Below are 17,816 nucleotides of genomic sequence, written 5' to 3'. Positions count from 1 at the left end.
GTTTTGTTTCGATTTAAACACCCAAAAAGCACACAAAAAAAGGACAGAGCACAGGGATCACAAAAAGCCTCAGGGCAGCCAGGTTTTTGTTTAATTTAAAGCCAGAATCTTCAAACATTGTTAATATCCTGGAAAAAAAAGAAAAAGGTGATGCCGAGTCAGATTCTTCAAAGCCGCTGAACGCTGAAATCTACAGAACTCCTTGTTATAGGCAGCTATATAATAAGAGAAGTTAAAAATGCCTTATAGTATGCCACACTTTGTGAGCCCCATTTGTGGCTACAGTGAAAAACAGCGGAAAGGCAGATTAAAATGACCAAAAGACATGAACTAAGCTCGTCTCCTCTCAAAACAAGCCATCAAAATGTGCGAATCTTGGCTTGGCGAGCGTAAAGTTAACACGGGAGAACGACTTTCGGGCGCGATTTGTTTGCTGGCTTATTATTGTTTGTTGGCAGCTGTGTTTGCCGTTTGTTCTGCAAATCGAGTGGCCTGTCCGCTGTACTTGGGCTTTTTTGCTTTTCGCCTATCGTGTTTTTGCCTTGGCACTTGGCTGCGTTCTGTGAATGTGGCCGAGTCTTTTGGTTAGAGCCAAGTCGAGTTTGCCGCTCTCCGAGCTTTTCAGCCTGGCTTCTTGGGCGACTTATCAGTTTCTGATCGCTGTGGGAACTCAGTTAATTGTGGACGCTGTAGCCAAACGGACGCAAGCGCGGCGCTCGAGAGACTTTCAGAAGGTTTTCCTAAATAAAAACACTACGTGTTTCTGGTCGTGAAAGTATATTTTGTCAGTTAGGCAGTCTCACTGCAGTGGCCCCACCCTTCTCCCCTCTGGTTTTGAACCGCAAACGAGTGCCTTTTTAAGTGAAAACCACGAGCAACACAGCTGAAAACCAATTTAAGGACCGTTCTAAAAATCAAGGATATATATTCAAAGACCTCTTTCGACCAAGTCAGTTAAATAAAGTGTTTTCAGAGTGTGTAACTGTTGTGTGTGCATGTGTGCCAGTGTGTGTTTTCCAGTGTGTGCGTTAATCCATTAAAAGTAGTTAAGCCCAAATAAAAACATAATATATTAAATTCGCGAAAAAAATTAACTTTTGAAAGAGCCATAAACAAATCGCAGTCTACGAAATCCGTTCAAAGCTCGCGCGCCAATATTGCTCCAATTTAAGAAAACGGCTTAGCAACAATTGCATTGAACAGTTGAACGCAAAAATAAACTGAAACTGAAACAACAACTACAACACGTAAATATAGAAAGCTTAACAATCAAATCCAACAACAACGACAACGAGGGATTAAAAGCCAGTAACAACTATAAATGTGGTGGGTGCATTATTGGTAAGCTCAGCGGGTTTGGTATAAAAAGTAACGGTTAATAATATGCCACACGGAAAAAAATGTTTAAGTCATTTGAAAATTTTGTCTAACCAAATCTTTGGGATTGGTTTTTAATTTAAGTTTACAAATCGCATTTGCAATTGAACTAAACAAAAATGTTCTTTAAAAAGGACAGGATTTATTTCCACTTTTCAAGTTTTGTAACTTAAGAATATTTGTTCACAAATAATAAATGATGCCATATTATATTGAATATTATTTTTATGTGTCTTATAAAAACAACGTTGATGCACCTTAGGATTATGGTTTGGTTTTTTGTGTTTCTGTTAATAGCTTGGAATAATAATAAAATTACTTTATTATTTTTAACATTTCATAAAAAAACTATAATTTTTTTTTTAATGTGCGCATAAAATTTTGATATCTTTATTGATATCTAGATGATCATAGCAAATTCTGACTGTGCAGAAATAAAATCACAAAGTGTATATATAGATCGCTTTGTAGCCAAATAGCTAAAATTGGCCAAAACCAAAGCGTTTTTATGCGCAAACGCGTTTTTTTATGTTTTAGCATTTTCCTCCCCCCTTTTTGCATTTTTTTGGTCGGTTTTCGTTTGTTTTGCAGACGGCTGGTTACTCAAAGTTTTTGCTGTGGTGTTTTAATTTTTGTTACAGTTTTTTTTCTGCATTTTTGGTATATATATTTTTTTGTGGCTGCCTTGCTCAACGTGCTGGCCTGTTATTGTTATTGTTTTTGTTTTTGACTTGGCCATAAAGTGGATTTGGCTTCAATGATGGAAATCTTGCGGAAAGGCGGAGGGCGGGGCAGGTTGGGAGATATGTCGGGCAGGCGGCTCAAGGTCACGGATGAAAGTGTATCGGTGTGAGTCAGTCAATTGGCATGCAAGTGCATTGGTGTTTGAATTTTGAAATTGAATGACTGAATGAAAAAGTGTTTGTTTCTTTTGTGCGGATTGTATTCCCGATTTTGATGGACAGGCGTGTATTAAAGCCATTAATTTATTTCGCAGGGAGATTTCTGGCTCTCCTCTTCGCGATCGACAAACGAGACTTTAATGGCCGGTATACCTCATTATTTTTAGACGCCCTGCTTATTTCAAACTTACTGTAATAATTAACGGTTGCTTGTAATTGAGAGTTGATTTACTGACCCACTGTCCCAGCTGGCATTCAAATCCAAAGTCCGAAATAAAAAAAAACTAAATCGCCGTGGAGTGAATTAATTTCAGATTTGTCAGATTGAAAGTCCGCTGCCAGCTGAATGCCAAGGAAAAGCTTCAATATCCATCCAAGGGCAGTAATTGTGTGCAATGGATTGTTTCTTTGGCAGGAAAATTTATGGTAGCATAATTTCCAATCGTGTTTTAAATGTGTTAAGTACTGAAATAATACCCCAAGTTCATAATTAAATTATAAACTGAAATATTACAATCAAAATTAGGTCCAGAACACGTTCGTAATCCAAACGGTTTTAAATTAGATTACATTCGATTAATGACTTGTTTGGATTAATATTTATGGCTGAATGAACAAAAGACCTTAATCTAGTTTTATTTTATGGACACTTTATTTAATAAATCACTACATTTTATTATAATGGTAATTGAACTTTAGATTTATATCTTGTTAAAGTGGATACTTACATCAGTAATTTGAAAGACCATTATTTTTAATTGGGGATTTTATCTTGAAAGTAACTTATAAAAAATTTTTTTTATTTATTAAGAACAATAATATCTGCAAGCCGGAATGCATAGATACATATAAAATAATTAAACGATTTGAATAAAATTAAAAATAAATGGATTACGTCATTGGAAAATACATTTTCAAGTTTTATTTTATGAGCCGGATAACCAAATAACAAAATGCAATACATATTGTATATTTTTTTGACAAAAAAATGCATTTTAAAGCCGGATTCTTTTATTATTCAAACATTTGGATTTCTTAGAAAAATAAATTCCAGTAGATCATTTAATGACTCAATCAAAAGTCTACAAGTTTTCATTTGTTTTATTTGCAATGCCTCAAAGAAGTAATTCCAACTCGCCATTAAATAAATACTCCTGTCATTACGTTAAATTTCTGTGGCCTCAGCTCGACCCTTAATCAATCAAAGAGTCATATCGATAATGTCTATAATCTAATGGCCTCCACATTCTGAGCCAGATTGCAAAAGTGAGCAGCAACTGGAAGCGTTGCCAAACCGTTCAATTTTTTTAAACAAAATAATTATTAAAGGCGTAATTGCACCGCAAAACTGCCTGCAGTAGCAGTCGCTGAGCTTTGGCCAAAACAATTAAAGGCTGCAAAAAGTTAAATTAACAAATTATATGCTGGTGCAAAAAAAAAAAAAACAAAAACGAAACCAGCGGCAAAAACGCTGACAAAACGCCCCAAAGTCGCGCGAACTGCGAAAGATAAACAAACTGGTTGGGATTGCACTATTTTAGCCAGAGTTTCAGTTTTAGTCGCAACAATGCGATGACAAATGTCCAAGTGGCCAAAGAGCGGGGAGTGCAATAAACTCTTAGAAATTCCATGGAAATATAAACACAAACAGAAAACGCTCCAATTAGAGCTCGCTCGAATGTGTTTTGTGACTTTGGCAGAGTTTTTGGCTTTTGCATTGACTTTGTGATGGCTTTTTTATACCCTTGATGAGGGTAGTTTTGGTTGTGTATGAAAACAAGAAGACAAGGTATTTAAATAAACACTTTCAAGCAGAGTTGTAATCTGGATTAGATTTATAATTGAAATTGGTAATATAGTTTCACTATTTTAAAGATACTTTCGAAATGTTATTTTCAAATGTGCTCGTAAGGGGACTTAATGACAGCTTGTGTCGTTAAAAACTATTTTTGTACTTATATCAATCATCAAAACAGTTTAAAACCTACCTATTATTAAGTGTAATTTGCTCTGACTCAAAGAAATGAATGTAAAAAAAGTTATAAATAGATATTCTAATGTATCAAATTGGTTATCTCTTATGATCCTTTTTATAATAATAAATGTACGTTATTTGTAATAAAAAGAAAGAAAACTTAAGCCTGCATTTTTACAGTTTTTTGTCCGCAAACTTATAGAACTTTCTGGTAAGGGTATACCTACCTTGCATTCCTTTAACTTTATTTGGCTGTTGATAACATAACGCATGCGACGTGTGGCCTCTCCCTTCTTTTGCCTTTTTGGCTTTGAGCCTGTCCGTCCCTCAACTCAACACAACTGAACTCAAATCAACTCGAATTCAGGCAACTCCACATCGATTGTTAATGAATTGCAATCGTCGTGCGACATTACATTTTCTGAGAGGTGGTATGAGAATGCGAATGTTTGACAATTTGTCACAGGGTCCAGCACTTGTCTCGTCCCCGTCTGAGTCTGAATCTGAATCTAAATCGGAATCAGAGTCGGAATCTGAATCTGAGTGAATTGCGGGTGCGGGCCACGTTTGTCCATTTGTTACACATTTTATTTCGCCTTTTTGTTTGTTTTGTGTCATTTGTACGAGTACGACCATGCATTGTGTGTGTACTTAGTGGCAATTTATTTGCCATTACCTTTTGCCCGCAGTGTTCACTTCTGGTTTTAAATCAAGTTTATTAACCGGAATCTGTCAGTGGCCATTGTCCACCGTTCTCACCTCGCCGATCTGCCAGTTCCCTAGCCGTTTTTTTCAGGGCGTATCCATAACTATCGATTAGCATTCTAATTTATATACTAACTGCCCCGAGAGTGTGAGTGCGGCACAAATTTAGTAACGCCAATGGGCATTCACGAGTTGGAGTGCGAATGCGAGTGTGATTATTCCAATACGATTTCAAGACCAAGTTGCGGTTGCTGCACTACCAAAGAAGGGAGATCAATAATTGCTCGATGATCTTAAACGTGTTCTAGAATAAGAATAATTTATTGGATAATAAAAAATTAATTTGCGCTTGTGTTTTTTTTTTTTTACTATATACACATTTTATAATGCGTAGTGATAATTATTTTATAATATGTCAAGACTGGTAAATTCCCTAAGCCTTTTATGGTTATTAATTTTAAAATTATTTGTTCACAAACTAAAAATAGTACAGTAACCACATTTTAATACTTACCAATTCCATTGCCATTTTATGTTCTAAAGCCAGCCTATGAAGACAAAACCATCATTAGTTTCTATAACTTTATTTAATTTATCTTCCAAGTGACCAACAACAAGTTTGAAAACCACAAAACTTGTTTGTCGGTGAAATATATTGTTTCCACGCAAATAGTTGATTGTGCTTATTATTTTCTAACCAATAAGCTAAAAGAGTATTTTAAGATTAACACTACTCTATATTACCAGATCAGTTGTATTTGGCCTTAACCCAAGTGGTCGTCCGAGATACCTGCTCCCAGCTAAAGCTTGAACTAGAACATATTCCGATTCTAATTCCTATGACAATTATGGGTGCAGCTTAATAGTTATATTATGCTAGTTGTATTAAAGAGACACTAAACTGCGGATAATAAATGTGTGAACAAAACGCTGGACGTCAGAACTTTCACTTTCCGATGTGCTTTACAAAAGATCTAAAAGGCCAAGGAACTTACAAAGTAACCTATTGATGAACATATGCCAACAAGACACTAGAAAAGAGAATAAAAGAAAATAAAATGACGTCAGGCAAAAGGGGGAAGCTGAATAAAGCTCAGAAAAGAGCAGAACAGAATAGAATAAAATATAATGGATGCCGGCTCGAATGGGAGGTTCTGGCATTTCCATATGACTCGGTCCAAGTTTTGGTTAATTAATGACCCCTCGCTTGGCCAAGAACGAAACTTTCGTTTTTAATGAGATGCCTGGCTGGCCACAAACATATTTGTTTTCCCCGCAGAATTCCTTGGTAATTAAATGCTGTCCATTGAACGCTGTCTGGGTAAGCTGGTAAAAAATATCTAGCGAGGGGCTGGCAGTCCATGAGTAATTATATGGCCTGTGAAGAAGGCTTGATAAGAATTAGAACTGGTTTCGGCTACGTCTCTTTCTTTTGGCTTTTGTCTAGCTTTTGTATCTTTTGGCTCAAAAGAAATATGAAGAAATATTTTGCCTGGTTTGTTTTATGGATTTGACTTTGGCTCGGGTTTAATTACATGGTCTCTGAGTGGCGGAAATGCCTGAGTATGGTTAATTAAATTATGGCTGGCCAAATCAAACTCATCACCGTGGATATTCAGCCATCGATTGCAGCAACTACGTTCAAATCTTCTTCGTATCCACTTCAATGGCATGCCAATTGCTGGCAACAAAAAGCTATCAAAATACCTTGCCATTAATTATAAATATGTTGAAATTGCAACAGACGACTGAGCATCTGTCTGGGTTTTGGGCTTGGCTTTAGGCTCTCGGCTCTTTTGTGGCCAGACTCTGCAACTTGTTGGCCGCTTCTTGGAGTTGCTGGTGGTTAGTTGCTGTTGCCAACCTGTTGCCAATAACAAGTTCAATGATTCTTCTACACCCAAAAAAAATCACCACAAGTCCTTAATCCTCTTTGAACTTGGCAGGTCAAACAAAATACAGGAGGTAGATCAAGTTTATATTAAGTTTTCTGATCGTTCAAATACACAAGTGTTTTTTTTTAATTTAGGTATCTTTATAATTTTAATTTGTCGAAATTGTATTGGTTACCCCAATCTCATTAAAGAAATTAAAGAATACATTTGTACTAACATATATTTTCCAAAAACTAACATAAGGCCGACAAATTTTATATAAATAAAGAATTTTTCTTATACAAAAATAAGGTATATTTGTTAAGTGTACTCAGGTAACTGCGGAATCCGCCGAGACTTTTAAAATTAGCTGCAAGTGCCGCAGACTCTGTGCGATTTCTGGTGTGAAATGCACCTTGACATTTGGCGTGGATTTTTCCCATGGCTTATCGATTGAACGCAATGAATTTGTTTTCGCCTTGCGATTTGTTAAAAACGGCAGTCAGAGTGAGAAATATGTCTGGCAATTTTGGAAACATTATTTAATGCACTAATCACTGCTTCTTGTCTTTCCCAATTGCAGCCATTAACCAAAACCAGAATGATCGCAGAGCAGCTGGTGGTCAAAAGTGGCCAGGTGATTCACTGAGGAGCCCGAGGAAAGCGATAGCCATTAAGCACTGAGAACAAAAGAAGCATTAAAGCGCTTGATTAACTGGTGGACAGGTGGATTTTAAAGCGGCAACGGAATGGCACACTTTGGCTGGCTCCTCAAATTCGGTTTTCTGCTGCTGGTAAGTGTCACATTAAGGCGCTGATTGCCTTCGTTATTTACTTATTTATGGCCAGGTGCTCGAAGAATTCCAGGGAAAACGCCGAACTTTTGGCCAGCGCAACGCTTAAGTTCAAGGCTTAGTTTGGCCATTTAAGCTACCAAATTAAACTAGTTTACGCTCCATTCAAAGCACTTCCAAAAACGATTTGATTTTTGTTTTTAGGAATGTTATGCTCAAATTGTTTTGTCGGTATTTTAGAAAGTGAACAAAGAAATTGGTAATATTTGCAATGCTTATATTTTCTTCTTCTAGTTTAAATTCTGGCATTTCAAAGAAATGTGTATTACAATCTTGTTAGGCTAAAAGATTTTTTATTGGATAAATAACTTGCTACTGAAATTTTTTGGAATAAAAGTAAATAAATAAATACCATTTTATTAATATAATTTAAGCCGTTTATAAAAAAATTATATCCAAATAAATGGTATACTTTAATTTTTAACAAAACTTTTTAAAGATTAGCTGATTATTTCATCACCACCGAAAGTAATCAATCAATTTTTTACTGATCTACGACTTGGAAAGTATGGTTTTCCTTCCACACGACTTCGATTTAACAATCAAACGAAATTGATTCAAATGGCACCAAGATAACCAAGCATTAAAAACTTTAAGGTCCAAATGAGACTTCATTTTTATGGCCAGCAGTTCCCAGGCACAAAAATGCAGTTGCCAAATGCATTCACAGGCGGGGTGCTCCATTAACTTGGCCAATGCGTTTTGAAAAATGGTTTAATTGTGCGATCGTACTCCATTTGTTTGCCGACTTCGGTTTTATTAGCCCGAATCATCCACAATGCACCACTGACTGGCAAATGCATTTTGAATTAATTTTTACCACACAGCACACTCGTTTCTGTGTCTGGCCGGCACTTTATTGACTGCTCATTAGACAGACCGAGTTGATTGTGAGTAATGTGGAGTGGAGTAAAGCAAACTGAAGCCGAGTAAACTAAATAATTGCACGCGATTTAACTACAGTCTAGTTGCCTACTATACTCAGAAAAAATAATGGGAATCGTAATTAAATACAGCAAGTTGACAGAAGACTAAAAAGGCTCTATGTTGAAATCAGAAAATCAATTTTAGATTATTATATCCATTACTTTGATTCGGATATCGGATTTTATATTTTAAAATTATTTGTTATCTTGAAATTTGTATTTAAAAATGTTGCTATAAATTCAACGTTGGCTGGTAGAACCTTAGAAAATATAGAAAGATTTTTTTGAGCCATTTCGAAAGCTTTTTTTAATCGTTACCATTTTTATGAGTGTTCGTGTGCAACTGGCTATTGAAATGCCTCTGTTTGGGGCTTAAACTCAAACTCATAGTCTGTCTTTTGGCCATTCAATGGCGATGACGACGGCAATTTGCAAATTATGCACAGCGGGGCAGGGAGTGGTTGGCGGCGTGCTTCGCCAGTGGTGCACCTACATTCTAAACTCTGATTTTCTTAAGATTATAAACCATTATTAACCCACCGAGGCGCATCTGGGGCTTGCATTACACGAGTAATCATCAAATAAACAGTCTTGTTTATGGCTTGGAGTATTTCCTAAATGTTCTGCGGCCAGCATGGGTTAATTTCCAACACAAATCTGTTTTCGGTTTGTGTCTCTGCCGTGTAATTAATAAATGTGTGTTATTGTGCCACAGCCCAAGTTGATAGCTGCAATTTGGATCGACTTCACTACGAATTCGAATCCGAATCTGATTCTGCCCCAACTTGTGGCATTGAATACGGCCCTAATGTGGGCTGTTCTTGACTGGAAGATCGATAGCTCGATAAGTACACCTGAGAAATTTGGGTAACCATTCTAAAATGATTTCAAAAGGGAATTTTCGTTTCTGATCAGAATTAACTCATTGAACATTTGTTAAAAGTAATTCTAAAGCATTCTGTTCGTTATAATAAGTTAAATGTTCAATAAAAATGGTATCTTAAATTAAGGAAGTTTTGCTTTACTAATTTCCAAGTGTTTGAAAAATATATTTTCCAAATTAAATATTAAAATAATTTTAATACTGCAAATGAAGGTTATTAATGTTTTCTTTTAAACCAGAACGGTATTTATATTTTGTTGTTCAAACATAATCATTATTCTTAAAGAATAATTATTATTTTGTGATTCTAAAAATAAAAATTGGTAATTTGTGAGTTCACTCAAAATGTTTTCTTAATAAATGTTTTAAATATAATTGGATCATTAAAATACAAAGACACAACAGCTTAAAAAACCCATTGGTTATGCAGTTTTTAATGTACAAGAGGGTTTTCTTGGGTTCATTCTGCCTCTCAGTATTTCTTGCAGTGCTTAAATCGCCGTTGGCGTTTTCTTGTAATATTGTGTACACAATGTGAGCCACAGCTGACGACAGCGGGTGGTGGCCAGCGAATGTCTAATGTCTGCTACCAGAGATTAGACTTTGGCCGACACAGTTTAGGCTGGGTTTGTGGGGAAAATGGACCCGCTGACACATTCACTTGGCCACCGACTGCTTCGGCTGCAAGTTGCAGTTGCAGTTGCGGTTGCTGCTCCTTGGCAACCGCCCACTTCTAGCACAAACTGCCTGCGGACACCACTCGAAATATGCAGAAATGCCTGAAATGGGGGGATTAGGATTACATGACTTTTTCCGCATTCGATACCATAGTTCGTGGCCTGAGTCATTGCCCCCCCCCACGAATCCTGTTTACTCATTTATTTAGTACCCCCATATCAATCAAAATACTTCCGAAATTAGCATAACGCAAGAATGAATTTAATCTGTCAGCCAATGCCGTTTGTTTAGTGTCAAGCGTAAAAACTGAAATCACGATGATTGTGGCTAATTAAAGCATCGGGTATCGGGCATTGAGCATCGAGTATCCAATGGCCAGTATCGGTATCGAATGGCAGCATCAGCGGCACTTGAAAGCCAATCGAGTGGGCCAAATGAGCCCAATAAAGAGAGTGCTCATTAAGGCGTGATTATTGCTTAATTGTTTGCGGGCTATTCACGCGCACACAAGGCGGATACGTGATATTCTGAAAGTTGCCTTTTTTTGACACTTCCGCTAAGTTGACAGGCCGTGAAAATTGTCGCCAATCGGCACAATCGAATGATAAATCGTCAAACATACTACGCAAAGTGCTAAAGAATGTCGATACAGGATTAGCTACCTGATAAATCAATCAAGATTAATAATTGCCTATCATTTGGGCTGGGTGAGGGAACTCAATTCCAATTGCCCAATTCATTCATTAAACTGGAGCACGTCACTGACCAGGCGTTTTGAATAACCCCTCCACAATGGAAAGGAATTCGCATTGTTGTGAATTCCGTTCGTTATTTTTAGAACGTTTTCATGTTTTTTATTCGCTTTGTCTTATGCCGAAACTGAATCGTTTGGCCCTTTTGTAATTGTCACACGTTGATTTGGTGTCAATGCTAACTGTCGCTTTTCCATTCAACGCCCGCGGTCGGTTACTTCTGCAATTTTAGACATAAAAGGCAAGGCGAACCGACCCGCCGGATGACTAACCGATCTAGTAATCTAGTAGTATAGTAACTGGTAACTGGTCAGTCAGTCGGGTAAGGTAACTTTAGCACATATGCGAAGGTGTTCGTTCGCTGGGTGCAATCGCTCAAATCTGCTCTAGAAAAATGCTTGGCGACAGGCGCCCACTGCACTGCCGGATGTTGTTATTGTTCTTGCTTGGGGGATATAAACACAATTTACTTATAAATATATAAACAGCTTGAATAATTATGCTATTATGTTCGCCGAAGCGATCGGTTTCCATTAATATTTGATTCAATTTTCGCCATTTTTCATTGTTTTCAATTTGCGCCTTTCCAATTCGCGTCAATGGATCAAAAGTATTGGCTAGTAAATGATCTGCCTCATTGCAATTAGCAATGCTAATGTTAATGCCGATCGATAAATATCCATAAATATGTTTTATTGGCTCGATTTGATCGGCGGGGCATTTGGCAGGGCGAGTTCGTGCCCTAAGTCTTTTGTTTCTGCGGTGGGTGTGTGGCGCTGATAACAATTTATGGCCGATCTCTGGCCATGAATTCGCATTGGAGTGTTATGAACAGTGTTATGGTAGAGATATGGATGTAGATTAAAAAAATGGTATATTTGTTGAAATTATTGATTTATTAAAAGGCAATAAAGTGTTGAATTACTTTAAAACGTTCTTTGAGAAGTTGTATCTATTATTAAGTTATGGTAACACCTTAATAACATACAATAAAATTATATAAATTCATGCAAAACGTAACAATATAACAACACATTTTTTGAAAAATTAAACGAAAATTTTGAAATGGTTCTTAAAGTATTTATAGCAATCAACACACGATCAAAGATTGGATGAGTACATTTACTTCTCCTGAAAGTAAACATTGTTTATTGAAAGGGACAAAATCAAAAAGCTACTTGATACTATTAAAAACTTGTCCTTAAGCTAAGCCAGAAAATTGACTTCCTTAAACCAAAACAGGTTGATAAATCGCGAGATGAGTCAGTGAGTATGCAAGTCGGTAGGAATATCTCGCTGACGTAGAATGACAGCGTTTAAGTAATGTTTCCATTTTCCACTCGAGCGGAGCGGGTTCCATTCGTCCGTTGGGCAATCCATAATCCACACAGCTTGAACTGTTTGTTCGATTGGTGTTTTCGCTACCTTACGCCACCCACTTGAGCACTTGCAACGCGGTTAATTATGCCACATTCGCCACTTGACTAGGGACACTGGCAACATGCACCACTTCAAACGGAGCACCGCAGCATTCCTCTGATGTCTTAATAGACTCGCCGCATTATTATTCAAATGTTATCGAGTCGAGGTCCAGACCTCGTCCATTGCATGACTTATGCATATTTGCCCGCGACATGAAGACATATCTCAGCTCATGTGGATCGTCGATCGTCGATCGCCGATCGATACAAATGATATTTTAATTACGCAAGTATATAAATAGATCGCTGAGATAAGCTCTAAATGCGATCACCCCAGTTGTTTACAGTTAGAATAAATGTTTCATTTTAACTACAAGTTAAAAAGGGGCATTTAAATTGGGTTTTTAAATATTTACAAAAATATTTGAAATACCATAGCTTAAAAAATGTTCCATTTCTGAATTGTTAACATATTTTAAGTTATCTTATTTTATGCGTTTGTTTTGTAAACATTTCATTGAGCTTTGAGTTTATTAAATTACAAGGTTACAAGGTTATTTTCTATTTAAATGGTGCCTTTATTTCCCAGTGTCGATGCTCTCACCCCGAATTGCATTCGAATAAAACCTGATTCAGGGAAATGTCGAGCATAACTAACACTCCTTTATCTGTGACATTTTCAGATGTTGTCCGGCTGCTGGACACGCCCCGCCCCTTTTCCGGGCGGACGGCAGAGTGAGCTCATCGCGGGCAACGAGTTCCTCAAGCTGTTCCTCGATCACGATGACCAGCAGCGCAGTCTCCACAGCAGCGAACAGGACTTCGAGGGCAGAGCGGAGTCCCCATCCTCATCGCCAAATCCTCGCCAGAGATCAGCAACCGGAAGAAGCTTGGATGTGGGCAGGAATCGCTATAGGAATTCCCTGAGTTCCGGAAACAATCACGATGAGGAGCAGCCCAACTCCAAACAGGTGGCCAAGCTGGTGACCTCCGGCAGTAAAATAGTGTTCCTCGAAGATGCCCCCAATGCACTCAAGCGAAAGTCCAGCGATGAGGTCAAAGTGGTGGCCGTCAGTGTGAGTTCCTCCAGCAAAAGAGGTCCTTCAAAGAGCACGCCTTCCAGTGCCACAGGAAGTGGATCAGACTTTGTGAACCGCTCTCATAAAAGTGAACTTTCCATCGAGGAAACGGAACCCAGATTGGCAGCCGATTCCATTGATGTTGAGGGAGATTCCCTGAATAGTGCCTCCAATATACAAAGTGTCCTGGCGGCTCCTTTACTGGCAGCTACCTCCGCACACTCCTTCTTGAAAAACCAAAGTGAGGTTGATAATGAGGAAGCGGGAAAGGGAACGGGAGCAGGAGCTGGTTTACCCTTTCAAACAGTGATTTATCATGACACCAAACAGGGCAGAGGACCGCAGTCCAGGTCAATATCGTACAGTTCCATCTCCCAAAATGTGGATGATTTGCAAGCCTGGCAGCAATCGAGAAGTGGCATTCTGGCAGAGGCCCAGAGAAATGTAAGTGAGAGCCTAAAACATGGCCACTCCTCAGAACCAGCCAAATTCTACTCCGTTCCCTCCAAAATGTACAGTGTGCCTAGTAAGTTTTACTCAGAACCAGCTAAGGTTTACTCGGAACCGGCCAAGATGTATGGACAGCCTGAAAAGGTTTACTCAGAGCCCTCGAAAGTCTATGGCCAACCCTCGAAATTTTACTCGGAGCCATCCAAAGTTTACTCGCAACCCTCGAAGGTTTATGGGGAGCCGGCGAAAACTTATTGGCCACAAACGTTGACCACCACGGCGGCAACACCACTTGGGAGCACTAGTTCTGCCCCAGCTTCAACCACCAGCAGCAGCAGCACTGAGAAACCATTGACGCCCACCACTTTCGTGCCACTTAGATCCCGACCACGACCCGCGATTGTCTCGCGCATCGCTTTTGGCGAGGCCCAGAGCACAAGCACCACGACAGCAGCAACACCAAGCAGCACGGCAGCAACATCGATCAGTTCGGCAGCAACATTGGCCAGCAGGGTCACCACAGTGAAGCCTCCCAGCACTGGAAGCATTCGGCCAACCACTTGGCAGCATCACTATCACAGCTACAACCACCAGCAGCAGCAGCAGCAACATCCACAACAAGCACATCCAACGCGCCGAGTACTCTTCAATTTGGATAAATTGCCTTATGATTTATTGAATGCACCGCAGCCGCATCCATTGGAGCCAATTTTATCGAAGCACTCAAGTCCGAGCAACTACCACCAGCAACATCAGCAACAGCAACAGCCGCATCAGCAACACGAACAGCAACAGCAACATCAGCGTCCGTGCTGGGAGCAACAACGTCAGCATTCATCACCGCCGCATCAACATTCTAATCAAAATGCCAAAAGATTGCCCAATAGAGGTGAGTCCAAGTCGGAGTTTTGGATCTGAATCTGGTTAAACAAATTACACTGTGCAGCAGGGCGAGTGTTGCAATTGCATAAATTAAAGAGATCAATTTTCGGAACCCATTAAGTTTAATCGTATATCATTTATAACGACCTGCTTGCCTGTAAGTTTATGTTTCACTTAAGAAAGGCCATCAAAATTATCAAAATAAACAAGGGAAAATTACATTGGGTTCTCATATCGATCAATTTTCTGAACCCAAATATGTTATAAGGATATAATTTATTAGGACCTGCTTTGATGGAAAATCATGTTTGGGAACAGCTATTTGAATTATTGAAGTACACGATGTCAGGAGTTAGGTGAGGGTGTAAAAACGCGAAACACCTAGCCAAAATTTAGATATTTGGATGAATTATCATAGACTTTTGTTTGAATTAGTAGTAATTTTTGACACTCGCCTTAAAAAGTTTTGCAAAGTGTAGTTATGACAGACAGCGACAACGCACGGGTTTAACCACTTGAACCCCGGCCAGCTAATCTTGAACTTATCAAACATCATCTTTTGTTGCATCTCCCCGTTGCAGATCTAGTCAAGTGTGTTTCCAAATTTGCACACCAACATGGAGCGGCAGCGGCATCGGTGGTGGACCCATCACCGCCATCATCTTCGGGGTCAGGCGGTGGCTATTCGTACAGCTCCAGCTCCACCAGCTCGTCCTCCTCATCCTCCAGTTCATCGGCAGCAAAGCAGCAGCAGCAGCAGCAACAGCAACAGCATCAGCATCAGCAAATGCAACATTTTACCACCGAGCGCCCCGAGCTGTATACTCCAACCTCAGAGCAGAATTACGAAATTGAAGAGTCCGTTAGTGTTATGACAAACGGACGGGCCCATGGATTGCAGGGCGGTGCAGGGAGTGCTGCTGCTGCTGGTGGTTCAGTGGTTCAGGCCACAACGCCAGCCAGTCCACTCGTCCAATCGAGCACCACAGCCAGCAGTCGTGGCATCAACAGAGGACGTGGCTCAGTGGTTTACAATGCAAATGCCAACGATTATTCGGACGATGATGGGGATACGACGGGGGGTGAGGCAGGTGACTCGGGATCGGAGGGCCCCGAAACCCCCGACGACGAAGACAAAGTCGCCTATGTGGTCGAGGGACGCAACTACCGAAAGTACCGCGTGGAGGAGAAGACCGACGACGGCTTCATCGTCGGCGAATACGGAGTGGTGGACCACAACGATGGAAACTTGTGGGGAGTGCGTTACACCGCCGACTCCACCATCAATCGCAGTCTGATACAGAAGGCGTTGCTCACGTTTCTCAAGCTCAAGTAGGGGCCAAACGGTCATCTTCCACTCGGAAAAACCATTGAACTCAATTTGCTAAAGACGTACCCAGAGAAATAATTGGCAACTACAGGGAAATTTGTGTCAGATGGGAAGCACATTAAAAAAAAGCAAAAGAGCTTAGGAGGGCAAAACTTTCAGTATACTTGGAATTTTTAAAACTTAACTTATAGAAACGAAAACAGTGATATAAGATATGAAATATATATAGTATATATGCTAAATAAATAATTTATAACTTTCAATGTAAAAAATTAAGAATTTTCTTTTTCGTAAATGGTTGATCATAATATATATATGAACTTTTAATTAAAGACTAAAAGCATAATGATAATTAATAGTTGATAGAAAGAATAGCAGCGTACGTAGTAATGTGAAAATACTCAAAACATAGGTCCATAAGCTTAAAATTAAAAATAATTTAAAAGTGTATAGAAAATCGTTGGGGACATTTGAAATCAGAAAATAGTTCTTGAATCCATAATTAAAGTAAATTTAAAAAATATTAAAAATATCCCATGATGATAGTGATTTTCTCAAGGGCAGAGCGATGGTTTTTCCGAGTGTTTTTTCCACCAGCACCCCGCACTTCCCCACTGAAGAGACAGCTGCAAAGGCACTCACATGTGATCCAAGTCGTATTGTAGTTAGCCTAGATAACCTAAACCTAGGTAGATAAACCTAATTAGACGTACTACCCTAGCATGTAGCCACTAGTTGAGTTCCCACGAGATCAGGACACACACTCACGGCCCATGTGTGTGTGTATGTGTGGATGTGTGTGTGTTTAGTCAGTAAACGAATTTTGTTTTAATGTTTAGTTAATGTTTTAATTAATTTATTGTAGTTGTTGGTATTGTAATTGTAATTGTAGCCGTAACTCTAATTCGAGCCTAATTTATTCAGCCGTCCATTCAGCACACGAAATTCCACAGACCTAGCAAACTTGCCATAAAATCCGATGCGGGAAATCCGAAGTAGACGAGCACCTAACCTAACCAGCATTAAGAACGAGCAAAAAACTATCCTAATTAGAGCCTAAGTGACTTGCGTAGTGAAATAAACTAAATTACACCGAGAGTAAATCGAAGTTGTGCATTAATCATTAATCTCGCAGCGGGCGGGGAACGGATGTGTTCGGGAAAACGGGTTGTCCTGGGGGCTCTGCTCCGCCGATCCGCAAAGTAAATAGCCACTTAAAATTGATTAAAAACTAGTAGCCTGCGGCGCAGCGAAGGTGAGTCGTTTTTCTGGACAATATCATTAAAATTTAATTGATATGAACAAGTGACAAAGCAGCAGCAGGACAGCTGACGCCAAGGAATTGCTGTTCGGAGGGTTGATTGCTCTGCCATACACACTGAGAAATATGTAAATCTGTTTATTTTGAATTGAATTGTGACCAAAAATGAGGTTTAGTTTGAGTCCTCTTACCAATGATTTAATTGAGCATGGTTTTATTATTTATTTTATTAAATAAAGTACATTTCCTTGGAATTAAATAAAGTATAATAGTATTTTATGTTTCGTTTGAAATTAAATAAATTGCATAGAGAAACCTAGTCTTAGGTACTTAAATAATTTGTCTAGTTTCTTGATCTGAAATGAATTTTTATAAAATTTTTTTGCAGAACAGAAAGTAATAACTTTTGCGACTAATTTTATAAAGTTAAACTTTATAATATTTTTCGATCATTTTGAAATTTATAA

General features: G+C 38.8%; 1 protein-coding gene across 2 annotated transcripts; it reads left to right on the top strand.

Moving 5' to 3' along the window:
* Positions 1-654: 654 nt before the first annotated feature.
* On the top strand, positions 655-17,196 carry LOC128266311 (uncharacterized). Of its 2 annotated transcripts, none has more exons than XM_053002751.1 (4): positions 655-1,326; positions 7,417-7,627; positions 13,031-14,765; positions 15,340-17,196. In XM_053002751.1, the coding sequence occupies exons 2-4, from the start codon at positions 7,583-7,585 to the stop codon at positions 16,092-16,094; spliced, it is 2,535 nt and encodes an 844-aa protein (XP_052858711.1). In that variant the 5' UTR covers positions 655-1,326; positions 7,417-7,582; the 3' UTR covers positions 16,095-17,196. The 2 variants fall into 2 exon arrangements, with proteins under 2 accessions (XP_052858711.1, XP_052858710.1); XM_053002750.1 differs by having other exon boundaries at positions 655-1,341.
* Positions 17,197-17,816: the final 620 nt, after the last annotated feature.

The sequence above is a fragment of the Drosophila gunungcola genome, chromosome 3R (assembly GCF_025200985.1).
Source record: "Drosophila gunungcola strain Sukarami chromosome 3R, Dgunungcola_SK_2, whole genome shotgun sequence".
Lineage (NCBI taxonomy): Eukaryota > Metazoa > Arthropoda > Insecta > Diptera > Drosophilidae > Drosophila > Drosophila gunungcola.
Note: the sequence above shows the minus strand (reverse complement) of the source record. Positions and strands in the feature narration are given on the sequence as shown.

Bases quoted from the DNA above. Each gene is read 5' to 3' on its own strand.
- LOC128266311 (XM_053002751.1), top strand. From the start codon at position 7,583: ATGGCACACTTTGGCTGGCTCCTCAAATTCGGTTTTCTGCTGCTG. The intron at 7,628-13,030 runs GTAAGTGTCACA...TGACATTTTCAG, and splicing joins AATTCGGTTTTCTGCTGCTG to ATGTTGTCCGGCTGCTGGAC. The intron at 14,766-15,339 runs GTGAGTCCAAGT...TCCCCGTTGCAG, and splicing joins CAAAAGATTGCCCAATAGAG to ATCTAGTCAAGTGTGTTTCC.